General features: G+C 42.4%; 1 protein-coding gene across 3 annotated transcripts in view; it reads left to right on the top strand.

Annotated features, from left to right (window-relative positions):
* The window catches only part of WTAP (Wilms tumor 1 associated protein), a 55239-nt gene that overhangs the window by 6573 nt on the left and 33625 nt on the right, over positions 1-15041 (top strand). For 2 of the 3 annotated variants that reach the window (XM_018565615.1, XM_018565616.1), the window contains exons 1-3: positions 5580-5639; positions 5785-5840; positions 6542-6600. In XM_018565615.1, coding sequence (XP_018421117.1) covers positions 5610-5639; positions 5785-5840; positions 6542-6600 — 145 coding nt within the window. In that variant the 5' untranslated portion in view covers positions 5580-5609. Of the gene's footprint in view, positions 1-5315; positions 5352-5579; positions 5640-5784; positions 5841-6541; positions 6601-15041 lie in introns of those variants that run through there. The other variant, XM_018565614.1, reaches the window with a different exon arrangement.

Here is a 15041-nt window from a genome sequence, read left to right as displayed (position 1 = left end):
GTGCTCCTCCATTATTGTTGAGGTTCATCAATCTTTCAGTGGGGCTACCTATCCTGCTCTGAAACACCAGCTTCCTTCCTGATGCATTTTCTTGTTGTTAGCGATTCCATGTTTGCTCTCCCTTTTTCGGCTAGCCTTGTTCAGGCATTGATTCTTTTGAATAGTCTTCTAGGGAAACTTTCACTTCATTGGATTTCTTCGTGCTGTGGCTGACCCCTTAGGTGTCCCAAATGTACCTTTACAAAAATCTTTTTGTACCATATGCACCAGAATCTTCTAGAAATCCATTGTTCACAAAACTGTGGCAAGATGAATGGTTGGAGGTGGCAGTATACAGGGGCTGGCTTTGCTTTGTTTGCCAGTGTGCAAGCCTTCTGAAGGCAGCAGTATAGGGCTAGGTTCACACCTGGGCAATCCGTGACCGCGCGGCAATTGTGCACAAAAGCGCGCGCATTGCCAGACGATTATGGTCATCGGCCAACGTGCCGTCAGTGCCATTACTTTTTAATGTCGCACTAGGCGCATTGCGCTGTTTCCCGCCACAATTCCACCCATGCGATTTGAACATGATTGCGGCTATAAAAAAAAGCCATGTCACACAAAAAAGGTACTTTTTTTTTTTTTTGTGATTGCCGTACGAATATAACCCCATTGAAATCAATGGGGCTGCGTGGTCCCAGGAAGCACGTCCTGGTATCGATTGGGGTCTGAACCTAGCCTTACATGTATGCCCAAGAATCACTACATGGACTAGACTACAATGAAAAAAAATGTTGCTGCAAGTACAAAAAATGGCAATGTTTCCTTGGTGACCCTAAAAGAGTTAAATCTTAAAAACGCATTCAAGTACCTTTTAACTATTAACCAAAATCTAACTCCTAACTTTTGAGTTTTTCCCTAGTCTAGTAGCTGGAATAGTATCTGTTCTTTTGCTTGTACTAAGTACTGTACTTGGTATCTGTGCATTTCTAATTAAGACATTAAAAAGCCTACCACCTTTAAAACTGAGCTCCAACATTTTTTTTCCCGCCAAAAAAAAATGAAGGCATTGATAAATACTTTATTTTTATTTTGTTGCTTTTGTACATTATCACATGTCACCATACTTCATCTTTTCTTCTTCCCTGGGATACTGACCTATTTCCAAGTGTAGAACAGCCATTTCCTGGGGAAGCCAAGGCATAGACTCCCCACTGTAGCCCTTTAGATTATAGAGGTGACTTCCACACACTCCCGACACTGATGCTGGGGGGGATTTTTTTTTAGATCACATTTTGCATTCTTTCCCACCCAGTCATACCGATCAGCCCTAGATCAATGAGACCTCAGTTTCCAGGCATTACAAAACCAGCAGGAAGTTCCTCAGTGTGGTCTGAAGTTGGAACAGCGGCTGCGAAGAGGAGTGATGTCACAGATCCTGCAAATTAACTGTATTTGACAATATGAGGCATTAGTCACAAAACTGACAGTGCTGTTGTGATTTTCTAACAGACAACATGTATTGTGGTAGGGAGGAAATTCTGGACTTGAGCTTTAAATACATGATAAGGCCCCCATGCACACTAAGCGGATTGCCATGTGATATCGCCGGCAAATGATTTTCAATGGAGCTGTCTTAATGTACAGCTCCATGTTGCGGTCGCAAATCGCGCCTGCAGGACCCTTTTTTCTGATCACATTAGCGCTCCATTCACACTAAGCGACATACCTTTTGGAGCGGATCCGCGCGGCCGGGATAGCGTGACTTTCGGGGCGACGGTAGCGCGACCTATTAAAAAAATTGGGCGACATCCGACAAAAAAGGGTTCTGCAGGCGACATGGAGCTGTACATTAAGACAGCTCCATTGAAAATCATTGGCCGGCAAGTTCTCGCGATATCGCGCGGCAAAAAATGTGCGATATCGCGGTGGAAATCGTGCGGCAATCAGCTTAGTGTTAATGGGGCCTTAAAGTGATGGTGGTAGGTGGCCTTCATACGTTCAGCTGTTCTTGTGATTAAAATTTCTGTGCTTGGCCGGCATTAGAATATTCTTCATTGTTTCTTCCTATTTTCAGTGGTCTGAAATCTCACTCTCTCACTCTCACCCAGTACATCTTCTGGCCCTGTGTGGTATGCAGTTTATTATACAAGGGAGAGTTCTTGTAGTTGTAGTGGCATTACTTTTTTAAGCACTTTGCTGTGAATCTGTGCTCTTTGCATTAATAAGTACTAGCAAGGTGTACCTAATAAAGTGGCTGGTGAGTGTATCTACTTTCTTCAGTATACATAGTGACAGATAATTTACAGTGTGGGGTTTTCTGGTAATACCATTTCAGTGAACTAAAAAAAACTAAGGGGGGGAATTTATCAAAAATGGAGCAGTTGCCCAGGGCAACCAATCACCAACTCTCTTCAGTTTGTTCCGTTAAGGTTTGAAAATGAAAGGGAGATTGGTTTTCATGTACAGCTACTCCATATTTGACAATTCCCCTCTAAATATCTCATGAAATTGAATTGCTGCCTTCATTTTATATTGCAAGCAGGAAGCATTTGTGATTTATATGTAATCCTAATGGTTGTGTAATTTGGAAATGTCAGCATTTTGATAGTACTAGCTGATCATACCTTTTTAATTCGTTGCATGGTTTGTGTTCCATCTATCCAGGTTATCTAATTAGAAGGTATCTGTTTAAATGGCAGTTTTTAATTACGTGGTGCAGCTGTCATGCCAACGGACAGGGCACAAAGGACTGAATCATTTCAGATAAACAACCTTCTCCCTTGACAGCCTTTCTATTTTTGTCTTGTAGTGTAGTATACAGTATAGATAATGAAAGTTCTGATATTCCTGAAGCTTGGACTAAGTCTTATTGTAACATCTGATCTGTCAAACACATTATCAGGCTCATTGTAGATCCCTTAAAGGAGAACTATGGGGTCAGTGTTTTTCCCCATAGTTCTCCTTAGGGTAACGGGAGGACACAAACTAGCGTCCTCCCGTTACCCTAAGCTCAGTATACCGCGAGCTACAGCTCGCGGTATACTGAGACGCCGGAGCGGATCACGACTTAGATGACGGGATCCGCCAAGCTGTGTGAGTGACAGCTGGCTCTGCCTATCTAGAGGCAGAGCCAGCTGTACCCTCCCCCGTCCGTTCCGCCAGTCAGCGCTGGCAGATCGGAGAGGGGAATCCAGCCCCTCCCCCTGTCACGGCAGAGAGCCGTGACAGGATCGAGAGGCGAGCGAACCCGGTATGTGTTCGCTCACCTCCCGATCTACTGAGCCGACCTGTGACAGTCTCATTGTCACAGGTCGGCTAGAACTATGAGGTGAGTGAAAAGCACTCATCTCATACTTCTCCTTTAATACCCGATATGCACATGAGCTCCACGGTGCATAGTGGACAGTTTTCCCACGTCTCTAAGAACAATTATCCAAAACATACACGATGAGAAGCATAGCTTAAGAACTTCTACCATATTTAATGGAATAGGTTTTGGGAAAACTAATCTTCATATGTATATATGGTATGCATTTTTGAAAACTTTATTGCAGATATGCACCTTCTGCTGTTAATGAGAGGCCATTCCAGTGCACTACATGTTCATCTAAATGAGTGTCCAATTGTCTCGGGTTGTAACAATCAACCAGTTTACTGCCCATCAGACTTGAGGGGGAACAGACTGTGGCCAGTTGGAGTAGAAAATCCCCGTGTGACAGTGGTCAGTGGGAGTAAACGGTGCCCCAGGCTTGTCTGTGGGGGTAAAAAATGAGACATTGAGAGGAGAAATCGTGCTCCATCATTGCTGGTCATGGGAGAAATCGAGCTGGTTAACCCCCCTGGCTTCTAACTCCCAACAGCCTTTTAAGAGAATCCTTATGCCACAAGTCGAAAGTGGCCTTTCTGATGACATGATTAATGTGATTGGCTGTGTGGCAGCTCGGTCACTGTGCTGGGAGCACACAATTGAACACTTCCACAGGACAATAGAGGCATATTCTCAAAGGTTAGGTGCTAAGGCCCACCAGCCGTTACACCAGCAAGAACCGGTAAAAAGACCACATCTGTCCTTCAGACAGTCTGTCAGAATACACTAGTTGGCAAAGGAGATTCTATCCGTGCCCTTTAGTGTGACTGGAAATATCTAGTTGTATGGCCAGTTTTAGTGCAGTAAACCCAGGGAGGTATGGTGAATGCCATATTTCAGGCAATTTGGCATGTTAACTCGAGGTCTCTGCAGACTTCAGGAGGTGGCTGTAGGTGTAAAAAAAGGTTATGGCAATTGTTAAAACAATAATTGATGTTTACCACTGAAACTTAAGCAGTCTATCAATACTCGGATCCATAATGCAGGGCTGTGCTGGATGGCAGTATGGTGGTACAGATAGGGTGGAGCTGAGACAGGAAGGCTGAGAGTACAGCACTCCTGTCTCAATGATCACAGATCAGAGTACGGACGTTCTGCTCCCCGATCTCCATCCTGAAGTAATTTGCTGTGGCCTCATGTCCCCCAGGAGAGTGGGGGACCCTGAAAACTGTGGAGAGGATGGACAAGCAGGCTGCTTACAAGTGATCTAGGCGGCTGTGCAGTCGCCCAGATCGCTTGTACAAAATGGCTCCCTTGCTCTACAGTTAGGGCCAGTGCACACCACAAACAGTGCGTTCCAGAGCAGTCATCCATCTGGAACACACTATCGAAACCTGGCTGGCTCCCTGGAAGCCGAATTCAACACCCCTGTGTTCATTGGTAAAAACCAAAGCATTAATGAGATCTATATCATTATAGCCAATAAGATGTTTACATCTATGCAAGTTTACCCAATGTGTTTTTGTTTTGTTTTTAAATTGCGTCTTTAATAAAAATGATTGTTGTATAGAACTGTAAGGAAAACCCAGAATACTTTCATGTAATACAGGAGGCACACTCACTCCCTGCATTGATTACATGTAAAAGATTGCATTCTAAAACATAAGGGTCAACTGGTCTTAGAAAATGTGTGTGTTTTTTGCGTACTTTATCGCAGTCACATAAGTAATAGATGGTGACCATTGAAATAAGACATGACAGTAGTGTCTGTCTTTTTTAATATATATCAGATAGGTAGAGTTGGCTTTTTAAATAGGAATTTTCTCTATATCTTGAGAGTTGAATTATTTATTTAGCCATAACCTGCTAGGTTTCATAATGCTTTAGTTTTTCCAGTAGTCATGGTGGTCTGCTGACTGGGACTTCCTTTCCCAGAAGGTGAAGTCTGAATTGATTCACTAGCTTGATTATGCTATATTAACATCTGATTTCATGGTCCACTAATCTAAAATATCTTTGTTTTCAGGTCACAATGACCAACGAAGAACCCCTCCCTAAAAAGGTCAGTTAAGTGTGTGTTTTGCGTGTGTATTTTTAATCCTGTTTTGTCACTTTATATCTTGAGAGTTGAATTATTTATTTAGCCATAACCTGCTAGGTTTCATAATGCTTTAGTTTTTCCAGTAGTCATGGTGGTCTGCTGACTGGGACTTCCTTTCCCAGAAGGTGAAGTCTGAATTGATTCACTAGCTTGATTATGCTATATTAACATCTGATTTCATGGTCCACTAATCTAAAATATCTTTGTTTTCAGGTCACAATGACCAACGAAGAACCCCTCCCTAAAAAGGTCAGTTAAGTGTGTGTTTTGCGTGTGTATTTTTAATCCTGTTTTGTCACTTCTATTTTCTTTTTTTTTTTTTTTTTTTTTTTTTTTTTTTTTTTATTTTATTCCCCCAATTGAGTTATATTTCATGTTTGTCTTTTCTTATCAGGTTCGCCTTGCTGAAGCAGACTTCAAAGTCTTACCAAGGGAAGAGTTACTTCTCAGGTAAAGAATGAACTTTGACACTTTAATAAGACTGAAGCAAAGTAGATTTTATGAAATGAACTGTTCTTATACTGCCGAGGTGCCCTGTAGATGTAGTAGATTTAGCAAAAAAAGTAATGTTAGGCAATGTACTGATTTTGTTATCTCTGTTAGTGAGGGGATGTGGATTTTCAAGTTAGAATTTGGGTTTGAGTGCCGTGGGTTCAGGGCCTTCTGGGTTGCTTTGAAAGATAGAAGAACATAAAAGCCAACCCCATGAGGTACCTGCACATACCTCGAGTAAAAAACCTGATAGACATTAGGGGTGTTCATCCTTAGACTGTTGAAAGTGTTTTTTAAAAGTAGGGAGCAGACTGCAGGACATACATACCCCAAAACAGCTAAAAACTATGGCTGTGTTTTGGCCAAGAAGGAAGCTAACCGTGCTCACAGTTTAGATTGTAAAAAGTTTGTCTGCAAGTGCAAGGTCTTCTGAGCCAGAAGGTGTTTGATTTTTTTTTTATTATTATTATACCCTGACTAAAGAAAACCAAGTACAGTGTGTACTGGAGAGAATGTCAGGTAATGGGACTGCAGGCATGTCTACAGGATAAAATAGTTGCTACGTTTTTACAGAATTTTGAATCCCAATAATCGTGTGCTGGTTATAGTGACATTATTTGAAAGCAATTAAAATGTTTTTCTTTTCCTCCAAATCCTAGGTGGAAGCAATATGAATCTTACGTCCAAGCTCTGGAGAACAAATATACTGACCTGAATTGTAAGTCTGGTATCATGTAAAACCTCTCTAGAAAAGTATTTGTAGTTGCTGTGAGAGAAGCCCAATGAGCGGATATAAAGTGGATCTTTACTTAAAATTGAAAGAGGAACTGAACTAAATGCTGTGCTCAAAAAGACAAAAGACTAGTCAGCAATATTGCCTGCAGTCTCTCTGCAGCTTATCTTTTCTGATTACTGGGCAGGGCCTTTGCTTCATTTTACAGCCCCAGAAAATTCCGTGAGCAGCACAGTAGTAACATCACTAAATCTCATAAGCAGTAAGGCAGCAGTGCCTTAATCGCACGCTGCAGATATACAACTGAGGCTTAGGCACCAGAGTGTTTATGTAAACTCGCGTACCAGGAAGTGCACTGCTATATTCCAGGAAGAATTCTGGATAAAAGATACGTTTTGGTTATGGTCCTGCGCAGACACAATTAACATTTCAAAATGTTCCCTTTTATCATAGCATGTCTTAAATCTTGAGTTCAGTTCCACTTTAAATCTTGGCTGATTCGTTAACACAGCTTCACTGACGAAGCAAAACAGTAAACAATGTGCTTTTAATATACAAGTCCTAAATAGAGACAGTAGACACATGGGACAGTGCCTAGCCATACTCCTTTCTTGTAGACCTACATGAGTTTTCATATGTGTACCCACTCCACTCTGGTTTCTGATTACATTGATTGGTTCACCTAGGAGGGACGTGTCTAGGAACAAGAAGAACTCTTCCACAGCGACACACTGCAATTGGATGTTTTTTTTGCAGCAGTCAACATTGCTAAAATCTGGTTTTTCTGAACACATTCACAGTGATCTGTCCATATAGAAAGACTTAGGACTGAAATGTGATTATTCTGTTTCTCTCACGAACTTCATTACGATGCAGTGCACAAGCCAGGGTTGTAATTTTTTATTAGGACAGGCAAATCTACTTTACAAATTGTGATGAACAAACCCTACCTAACATCAGAAAGAATCGAGTAGAAATTTTAACCTGCAAGAAACCCTAACCCAAGTAAAAGCAATTAAAACTGCAAAAAGCATTTTTTTTAATGTAACACATATAAAAAAGATGATATTCCAGTTTGGCTGCGAAGTGGAAATACACTTTAAGGCAACTTTATAGCACAGATAATGGTTTGCCCCGAACCAGACTAGTCCCACAAAACGTAATCTGCAATTTCTTTGAGCTTGTTTCGCTTGCACTATTTTATTTTTCTTTACTTAAATCTGAACTTTAACCTTGTTAGAAAACATTGGAAAGCATTTGATTGGCTCCAAGAATTGTGGTCAAATTTGCATTTTAGAAGAGCAGGCATTTTATTTGGACATATTGATGAGCTCAGCTCTTGCAGTGTGCTGACCCATGCATTTTGTCTGCTAACAAATTGGCAGCAAGAAGTGTCTTATTTTATCCAGGACAAAAAACTACATTTCCAGCACTCTCGCAAGCCTGCAAAAAACGAACACAGTCTGACTACTAAGGTTACAAACAGAGGTTTTAGTTGCACAACATGTGGAATCCGCACTGCCAAGTCAAGGCCCCTCTGTAGGCCCCATTCACACTGCGCGATTCTCTAATTGCGCAATTTGCATTTTGCACGCTATCGCGCAAATGCTTGCATTGAGGAAGCTAGAATCGCGGCACAATCCGGTCCAAAAAGGGTCCTGCTGTAGCGACGCAGGACCCTTTGCCCCATTGCTAAGCATTGGAGAGCGATATCGCGCGGTAAATAGCCGCGATATCGCGGGAATTACCGCACGATAAATCGCTCAGTGTGAACGGGGGGGCCGTATAGTGGAGAGTGTGTATATAGAGAGATTGTGTGTGTGTGTTTCGCTCCATAAGATGCACTTTTTTCGGCCACCGGGCGAGTAGTTTTTTGTACATTTAGCCCTGCTCTTGACAAGCAGAGCTACATGTATAATGTGGAGCCGCCGCTCGTTTTCATACAGGTGATCTGATTAGATTACTTGTATGAAAGGAGCAGCGGCGATCCTGTCCGCCCTCCCCCGGCCCTTGTTTTCGGGGTCCCACTGCTCCTCTGGGGGACCCATGACCACTGCATAGGAGCTCACCATAGAGCTCGTAGAGCAGACGACGAACGTCCGTTCTTTGTCTGCTCTGTGTGATCACTGGGACCATGGCGCTGTAATTACAGCGCCACCTGTCTCAGCTGTCAGGAACTACACAGTACACAGACTGTCTGGAACTACGCAAACTGCGACTTATGTGCCTTATGGAGCGCAAAATACGGTATGTATGTATTTATATATTTTTTATGTTTTCGGTGATTTTTCCTTAATATAGTAAAAAAAATAAAAACCCCAGTGGTGAATAAATACCACCAAAAGAAAGCTCTATCTGTCCCCAAAAAAGGGTATAAAATTCATTTCAGTACAGCGCTGCATGACGGAATAAATGTCAAAGTACCGCAGCGCTGAATACTGAAAAATGGCCTGGATGGGAAGGGGGTTTAACACCGCGGATGTCAACTGGTTAAAAGGCACAGGGACACACAAGGAGCTTAGCACATCACAATGGCAGCTGAAGTACTGTGTAAAGCCCTTCCATGTGCACCTTTTAACGCTAGTTATGAATTGATGAGTGCGTTTGCCGTTTTGTTTCATTTGGGATATTGTTTTTATTTTTAACAGTTAGCCTGCGTGCATTTCATATGTACATGTCTGCAGAACAGAAATTTTAACATGAGATGAGTCTGTTCCTTATAGCTGTATGATTCTGTGCCTTAGATTATAGGAACCATCAATGATGGGTTCAGTACTGAGCTTCAGCCTTGTGATCACTTCAGAAACATACATTGCTAAAAGTCATCCCACTGCCTACATTTCGCTAAACCTTCCCCATCCCTTGCACTGGAGAGGGGGGACCCACTGGAAGGGTAAATCTTCATTGATATTTATATATGTTTCCCTAGCAACAAAGTTTAGCTCTTAAGGAAATGTTTGGTCCCTTTTTTTTTTTTTCCCTTCAATATTTTTTAGATAGGAATGTTGGTTCATTCAGATGGATAGGCTTGATGTAGATAATCTTACCAATGTATATTCATGTTTCAAAAAGATTTTTCATGTTTTGTAATATTTTTGTCAAACAGTATTAGCTCATAATATTCAGGCTCTGTTTCTTGCTTTGGGTTGCTACACATTGGTAAAGCTTTACTACTTTTCACAATAACATACAAGCTGTTTACCAGCCAGTAGCCAACCTTCCCCTTTTCATGTATTTGATATTTTATCTCAACATGGACTATCTATATATTTCTATGTTTTTTTGTAAAACTGCAAAAGTATGCAAGACCAAGCTGGTAAAAATACAATAGTTGTTTCAAAACTTTAAGGTATACACTGCAATAATCCATATATGTGCTCTCTGTAAACACACTGTGCCTGGAGTTCAGCTTTGAAGCAAAAGTAAATATAAAACAAAATGGTCATATATCCAAAAATGATTACTTTTCTAAATGCAACTAATGTATGTGCCTAAAACTGCCTGGTTCGAACCTGGGCGTTTTACAGCGTCCTACACGCTGTAAAACGCTCAACATGTGAAAACCAATGATTGCCTATGGGCATGGTTCCCACCTGGGCCTTTTACAGTGCGTAGGAACGTGCTGCAAAACGCCCTACGCCCAAAGAAGTACAGGAGCTTCTTTTGGGGCGTTTTGCCGTGCGTTTCCATTGGTATTCCCGAGTGTGGATCGGGGTTAACAAAGCCAACCTCGGGAATACAGCGTACATGTCTTACCTTGTCCGCGATCCCCGATGTGTCTTCGGCGGCTGCCGACTTCCGGGTTCCGTCCCTTGCGAGCGGCCGCGTCGCAGGGGGCGGAGCCGGCGGGAAGTTTAAAAGTGAAACTAAAAAAATAAATTTAAGAGAAAATAAAGGGGGAAAAAAACAATACCGCCAGTGAAACGCGCTTCACTGAAGGAAAAAACGCGTAAAAGAGCTGAAAAACGAGCATTAAAGGCTCAGGTGTGAACCCAGCCTTAGGGCCTGTTCACACGACGTCCATTTTGTGTGCTGACCTGATCCGTACGCTCCTGCACTAAAAATGCATCCCAATATATCCCTATGTGTTTTATGGGCTACAGTTGTCACATGCGCACTCCGTTCAGGTTACGACAGAAAAATACTGCTTGTCACATTTTGTACGGTCAGGAAACGCAAACGCGTCAAACGCACTGCACTGCAGCTAACATACTAACAGCCCCACTCCAGCAAATAAATTGCAAGGTTTTACATACACTATAACTGTGGTAGAGAAAAGTGAATTCACCAACCTGGCTGTGCTGTCTATGGGTTTGGCTGCAGAAAATTACATATTTGTTGACAGGTAAAACGGCTCCCCACATATATTTAATTGGTCATTCAGTTTTTTGCCCAGAGGTCAGTTGAAATCATAAGCCTGTATGATCCATCTACATGGCAAAAAGTTGTCAGTGCACAGGCCAATATAGCAGTGTCCATGTGAATGCCTTCAAATTACAACTTCAGCATTTATTATGCCAGTGTCCTACCAAATTCAGTAAGTTGTCAAAGAGGGTGTTCATATCTGTCATTTTTAGTCTTGGCACATGCTGCCTTTTATCATTACAAAGAGATATGGTTCCGTGGGTGGGTGAGGAGTGACTTAATATAAGATTTTAAGACTTTAATTTGTAAACGTTAGGGGTTTATAGCTGAAGATTAAAAATACAGCCTTCTCATTTCAGGGTTCTCCCTCTTCAGGGCTAAAAACCTGAACAAGATGTTTAGAACTTGGATGCCACAGTGTGGAGCAGAGCTGTAGGCTTGTGCCTGATTCTAAAATGATGCAGCAGCAATGGATTAACATCGCCAAATGTCACTGCAGTGCTCAGGCAGACACTCCAGATCTTGTGAAAACAGTATTTATCAAAATCGATCGTGTGTAGAATATGGCTTAGATCTTGCACTGCAAATATGCAGCTATGAGCCTATAGAAAAAGGAGTGTAGGTCAGCCTTTCTCAGCCAGGGTTCCTTCTCTGGTTGGTAGGGGATCATTAAGCAATTGTAAATTGATAATTGATCTCTTACCTCTACTACCCACTCATGTTGGGGACACAATTATTACTAAATATGTTGTACAAAGAGGTAAAAAGAATGTTTGCTCAGGTTGTCTAATATGCAAAGTATTCCATATCGTGCATTCTTATAGCTCTAAAATTCTACGTTTTAGAGATTACACCAATTTGCAAATCATTAAAAAAAAAATGTTTGGTACTAGATCTACTTTAAGCAGACTTTGGTTCTACCTAAAGGGTACCATTTTTGTCTTTCTTATTTTTTGTATGAGATGGGTCAATAGGTTCTTGCACTGTAAGCCCATTTCAAATCCAGCTCCTTTGTGATGCACAAACCTTTCACGCTTAAAAAAAAAAACTTGCCCTCCAGCTTTGGTCACATCCTCCATTTGTGTCTTACAATCACACACACACCCCCCGCCCCCCTTTCAAACACCAACTCACAGTGGGAAGGTTTTGTCTATGTATGACCAGCTGTTGATTGACAAGCTGTAGGCTTGTGGATCAGCAGTGACCATGCTGATGAATCAAGTCGCTCCCACTGCAGTGAAGTCAGACACGGCCTATATGAGGGTGACTGCGCTGTTCTAAATTCAGGAGCATTGCAGCCGCTCTAGTTTAAATTTAAGGAAAGTAATTAACCTGTTTTAAAAAGTAGTACAGTTTGCTTCCTAACCAACATTTTGTGTGCATGCTCTGTGATATTTTAGCTGAAGATTGGAGTTATCCAGTAGGGCTTTCATTTTATTTCCCTAAAAAAATGCAGGCTCCTGCTAAAAAAATCTACATATGCCATTAGCACTGTAGATGGTAAGCCTCGAGGAGGGGGTGTGTGTCTGTGGGTGGACCTAGGCTTGGCTATCTGAAGACAGATGGTACAGCAGCACAATAACTGCATTGACCATTCTGTTGGTCAAATCCCCTTGTATCTTCGATTGTCAAAACAGCTGAATTTGATGGATCCTCTGTGTTTTCAGCAATGCAGAGTGTTGTCACCCTATTCAAGTGCCTACTCGGAAGTATCTGCTGGTATTTACAGTATATTACAGGAGGCTGAGGAAAACAAAGACCAAGTTAATGTTATTGGCAGTCTACTTTGACTTGTCCTACTTTCAGATGGAACACCTGGCAGTTAAGTGTTATTTAACTGAACCATCATTTAACATTTTTTTTTTTTTTTTACCAAATTCCTTAAATTAAAGGGTTAATAAATCCTCAGCATTTTTTGCATATATCTACTGCTAGAAAGCAGTAGATATATGCAAAAACATTTTAAAAAAACTTTAAAAAGGGTTTAAACTTACCGGTGTCTTCACCGCACGCTCCCGTCCGAACATCTGAAGAGTGTCGCGCGGCCGCAAAGGATCTTGGGGCGGGCGCATGCGCAGTACAGATCTTCGGCTGGGCGAGACGCAAGGTAAGTCTATGGAGCAGCGTGCACCCGCACAGACACCGTGGGACATCAGAGAAAAGGAGGACAGAGGAGGCAGCGCTGGATCGGAGACCTGCACCAGTGCTGGAGAGACAGCTGAAAAGGACAATAGAGAATATGATCGATTCAAGAGGCATCATTTTAAGGTAAGTCCCTACAGCAGGATTGGGAAGGGGCAAAAAAAGCTTGACTTTTAATGTCACTTTAAGCCTTTACTGGCAGAAACATGTAGGCTGCCATTACTGACATGCGACTATTAGTTGCTGGGCTGCTAGGCCAGCCCTTTTGCTTCTGTGATTGAGATACTTACCCAGAACATAGTGTTAAGCTGGCCATACACCTTACAACCATCGCATGACTTTCGTTGTGCGATGGTTGTAAGGTAATTAAAATCTCGTACGATCTGCCCATCTTGGACAGGCAGATTGTACTTGCGATCATCGCGAGCCCTCCCCGCTGAGGGGAGAGCTTGCGGTGATTCCAATGCTGAGCGGGCCCGTTCGGCATTTGTGCTCGGAAGACAAGATGTGCGACCGTACAGTAGAAACGGTCGCACGCCTTCCATACACCTGCCGATTATCGTATAATCGCGGGATCACCCGCGATTATCGTACGATAATCGGCAGGTGTTATGGGCATCTTTAAGGTAAGCACTTCTAACTTTCCTCTGGCTTTCCTGAAATGCATTTTTTTTTTTAGTAGTTCAGCAATGAAGGCTCATATATTTCTCACAGTTAAGGCTTATGTTAAACACTTAATTCCCAGGTGCTGTTTTAATACAGCACCAAGACTCCGCTGCTGTGGCAGGTGTTAGCCATGTTCAGCACTAGAACCATCAGCTGTCTGGGTCCCCTCCGATCCCCGCTTCTCCAAGAACAGAGGGGATACAGACCCCTGCAGGCAGTGCCCAGTGGTGTGGAAAGCTCCCCCACGCCGCCGCATCAGCTCTGCAGCTCTCTCCTCTCCGCTGGGAGCCCACTGCATGCTGCACCTGTATCGGCAGTGGGGATCAGAGAGGACACAATCCACATGCCGGCGCCCAGCAGGGAAGGAGAGAGCAATGACGGGGCCAGGTCAGGAGCAGGGAGGAAAGCTACGGGACATTTTGGCAAATCTGTGAAATATTTGTTGATCGCTTCCTGTAATATTCAAACATCACCGTAATTAGTACAGATCACTATGATGGTTGTAAATAATTGAAGACATACTGTAGTATTCCGATACTGTGTCTCCAGTTATAAATGAACAGGAAGTGCTCTAAATTACTTCCTGTCCATTCATAATAGTAAACGGATACCACAATCTCTTCCATTGATGAACAGGAAGCCTCTGTACTGAGTGCCTCCTGCTTATTGAGTGCTGTGACTGCATAAAATGGAGGACTTTCACTGCCACCCTAAACGCGGCTCCCACCTCCAATGCGAACACCCACCCTGTAACACTGTGCGTTCCAGTGCGGTGCAAATGCAAAGAAATTGTGCATGCAGTTTTAGTCTAAAGTAAACTTTGGAACTTTTGTAAGAATGGTATTTATTTTTACCAAATCAGCCAACTAATTGATTATGGAAATTATCGTTAGTTGCAACCCTACTACACAGGGCTCTAAATGAGTGCCGTCAGTACAGAGGCTTGGGAGGAGCTGTTGCAGCTCTGCTTTGATTTTAGTAGATTACTCCTGTAGTGATCTATTGCTGGTTGATTGCCAGGTTGGAAGCTGAATGAGGTCCCCTCTGGCCTGATCTAGACCTTCCATATAGTATAGAAAACGCTTTTTTTTTTTTTTTTTCTTCTTCAAATGTGCTATCGAATTTAAGCTCCATCAGTACCAAAAAAAGACAAATTGTGAGAAATATGTGGGGGTAGAGTAAACATATTAAAAGGTATTTAGTATAAAACCGAGGTATTTCCCTAGGACTCCAGGATTGAGGGAGAAAAATGC

This window comes from Nanorana parkeri, unplaced genomic scaffold (genome assembly GCF_000935625.1).
Source record: "Nanorana parkeri isolate BGI_ZX_2015 unplaced genomic scaffold, ASM93562v1 scaffold866, whole genome shotgun sequence".
Classification (NCBI taxonomy): Eukaryota; Metazoa; Chordata; class Amphibia; order Anura; family Dicroglossidae; genus Nanorana; species Nanorana parkeri.
The sequence above is the reverse complement of the archived record's forward strand: the minus strand, read 5'-3'. Positions and strand labels throughout refer to the sequence as shown.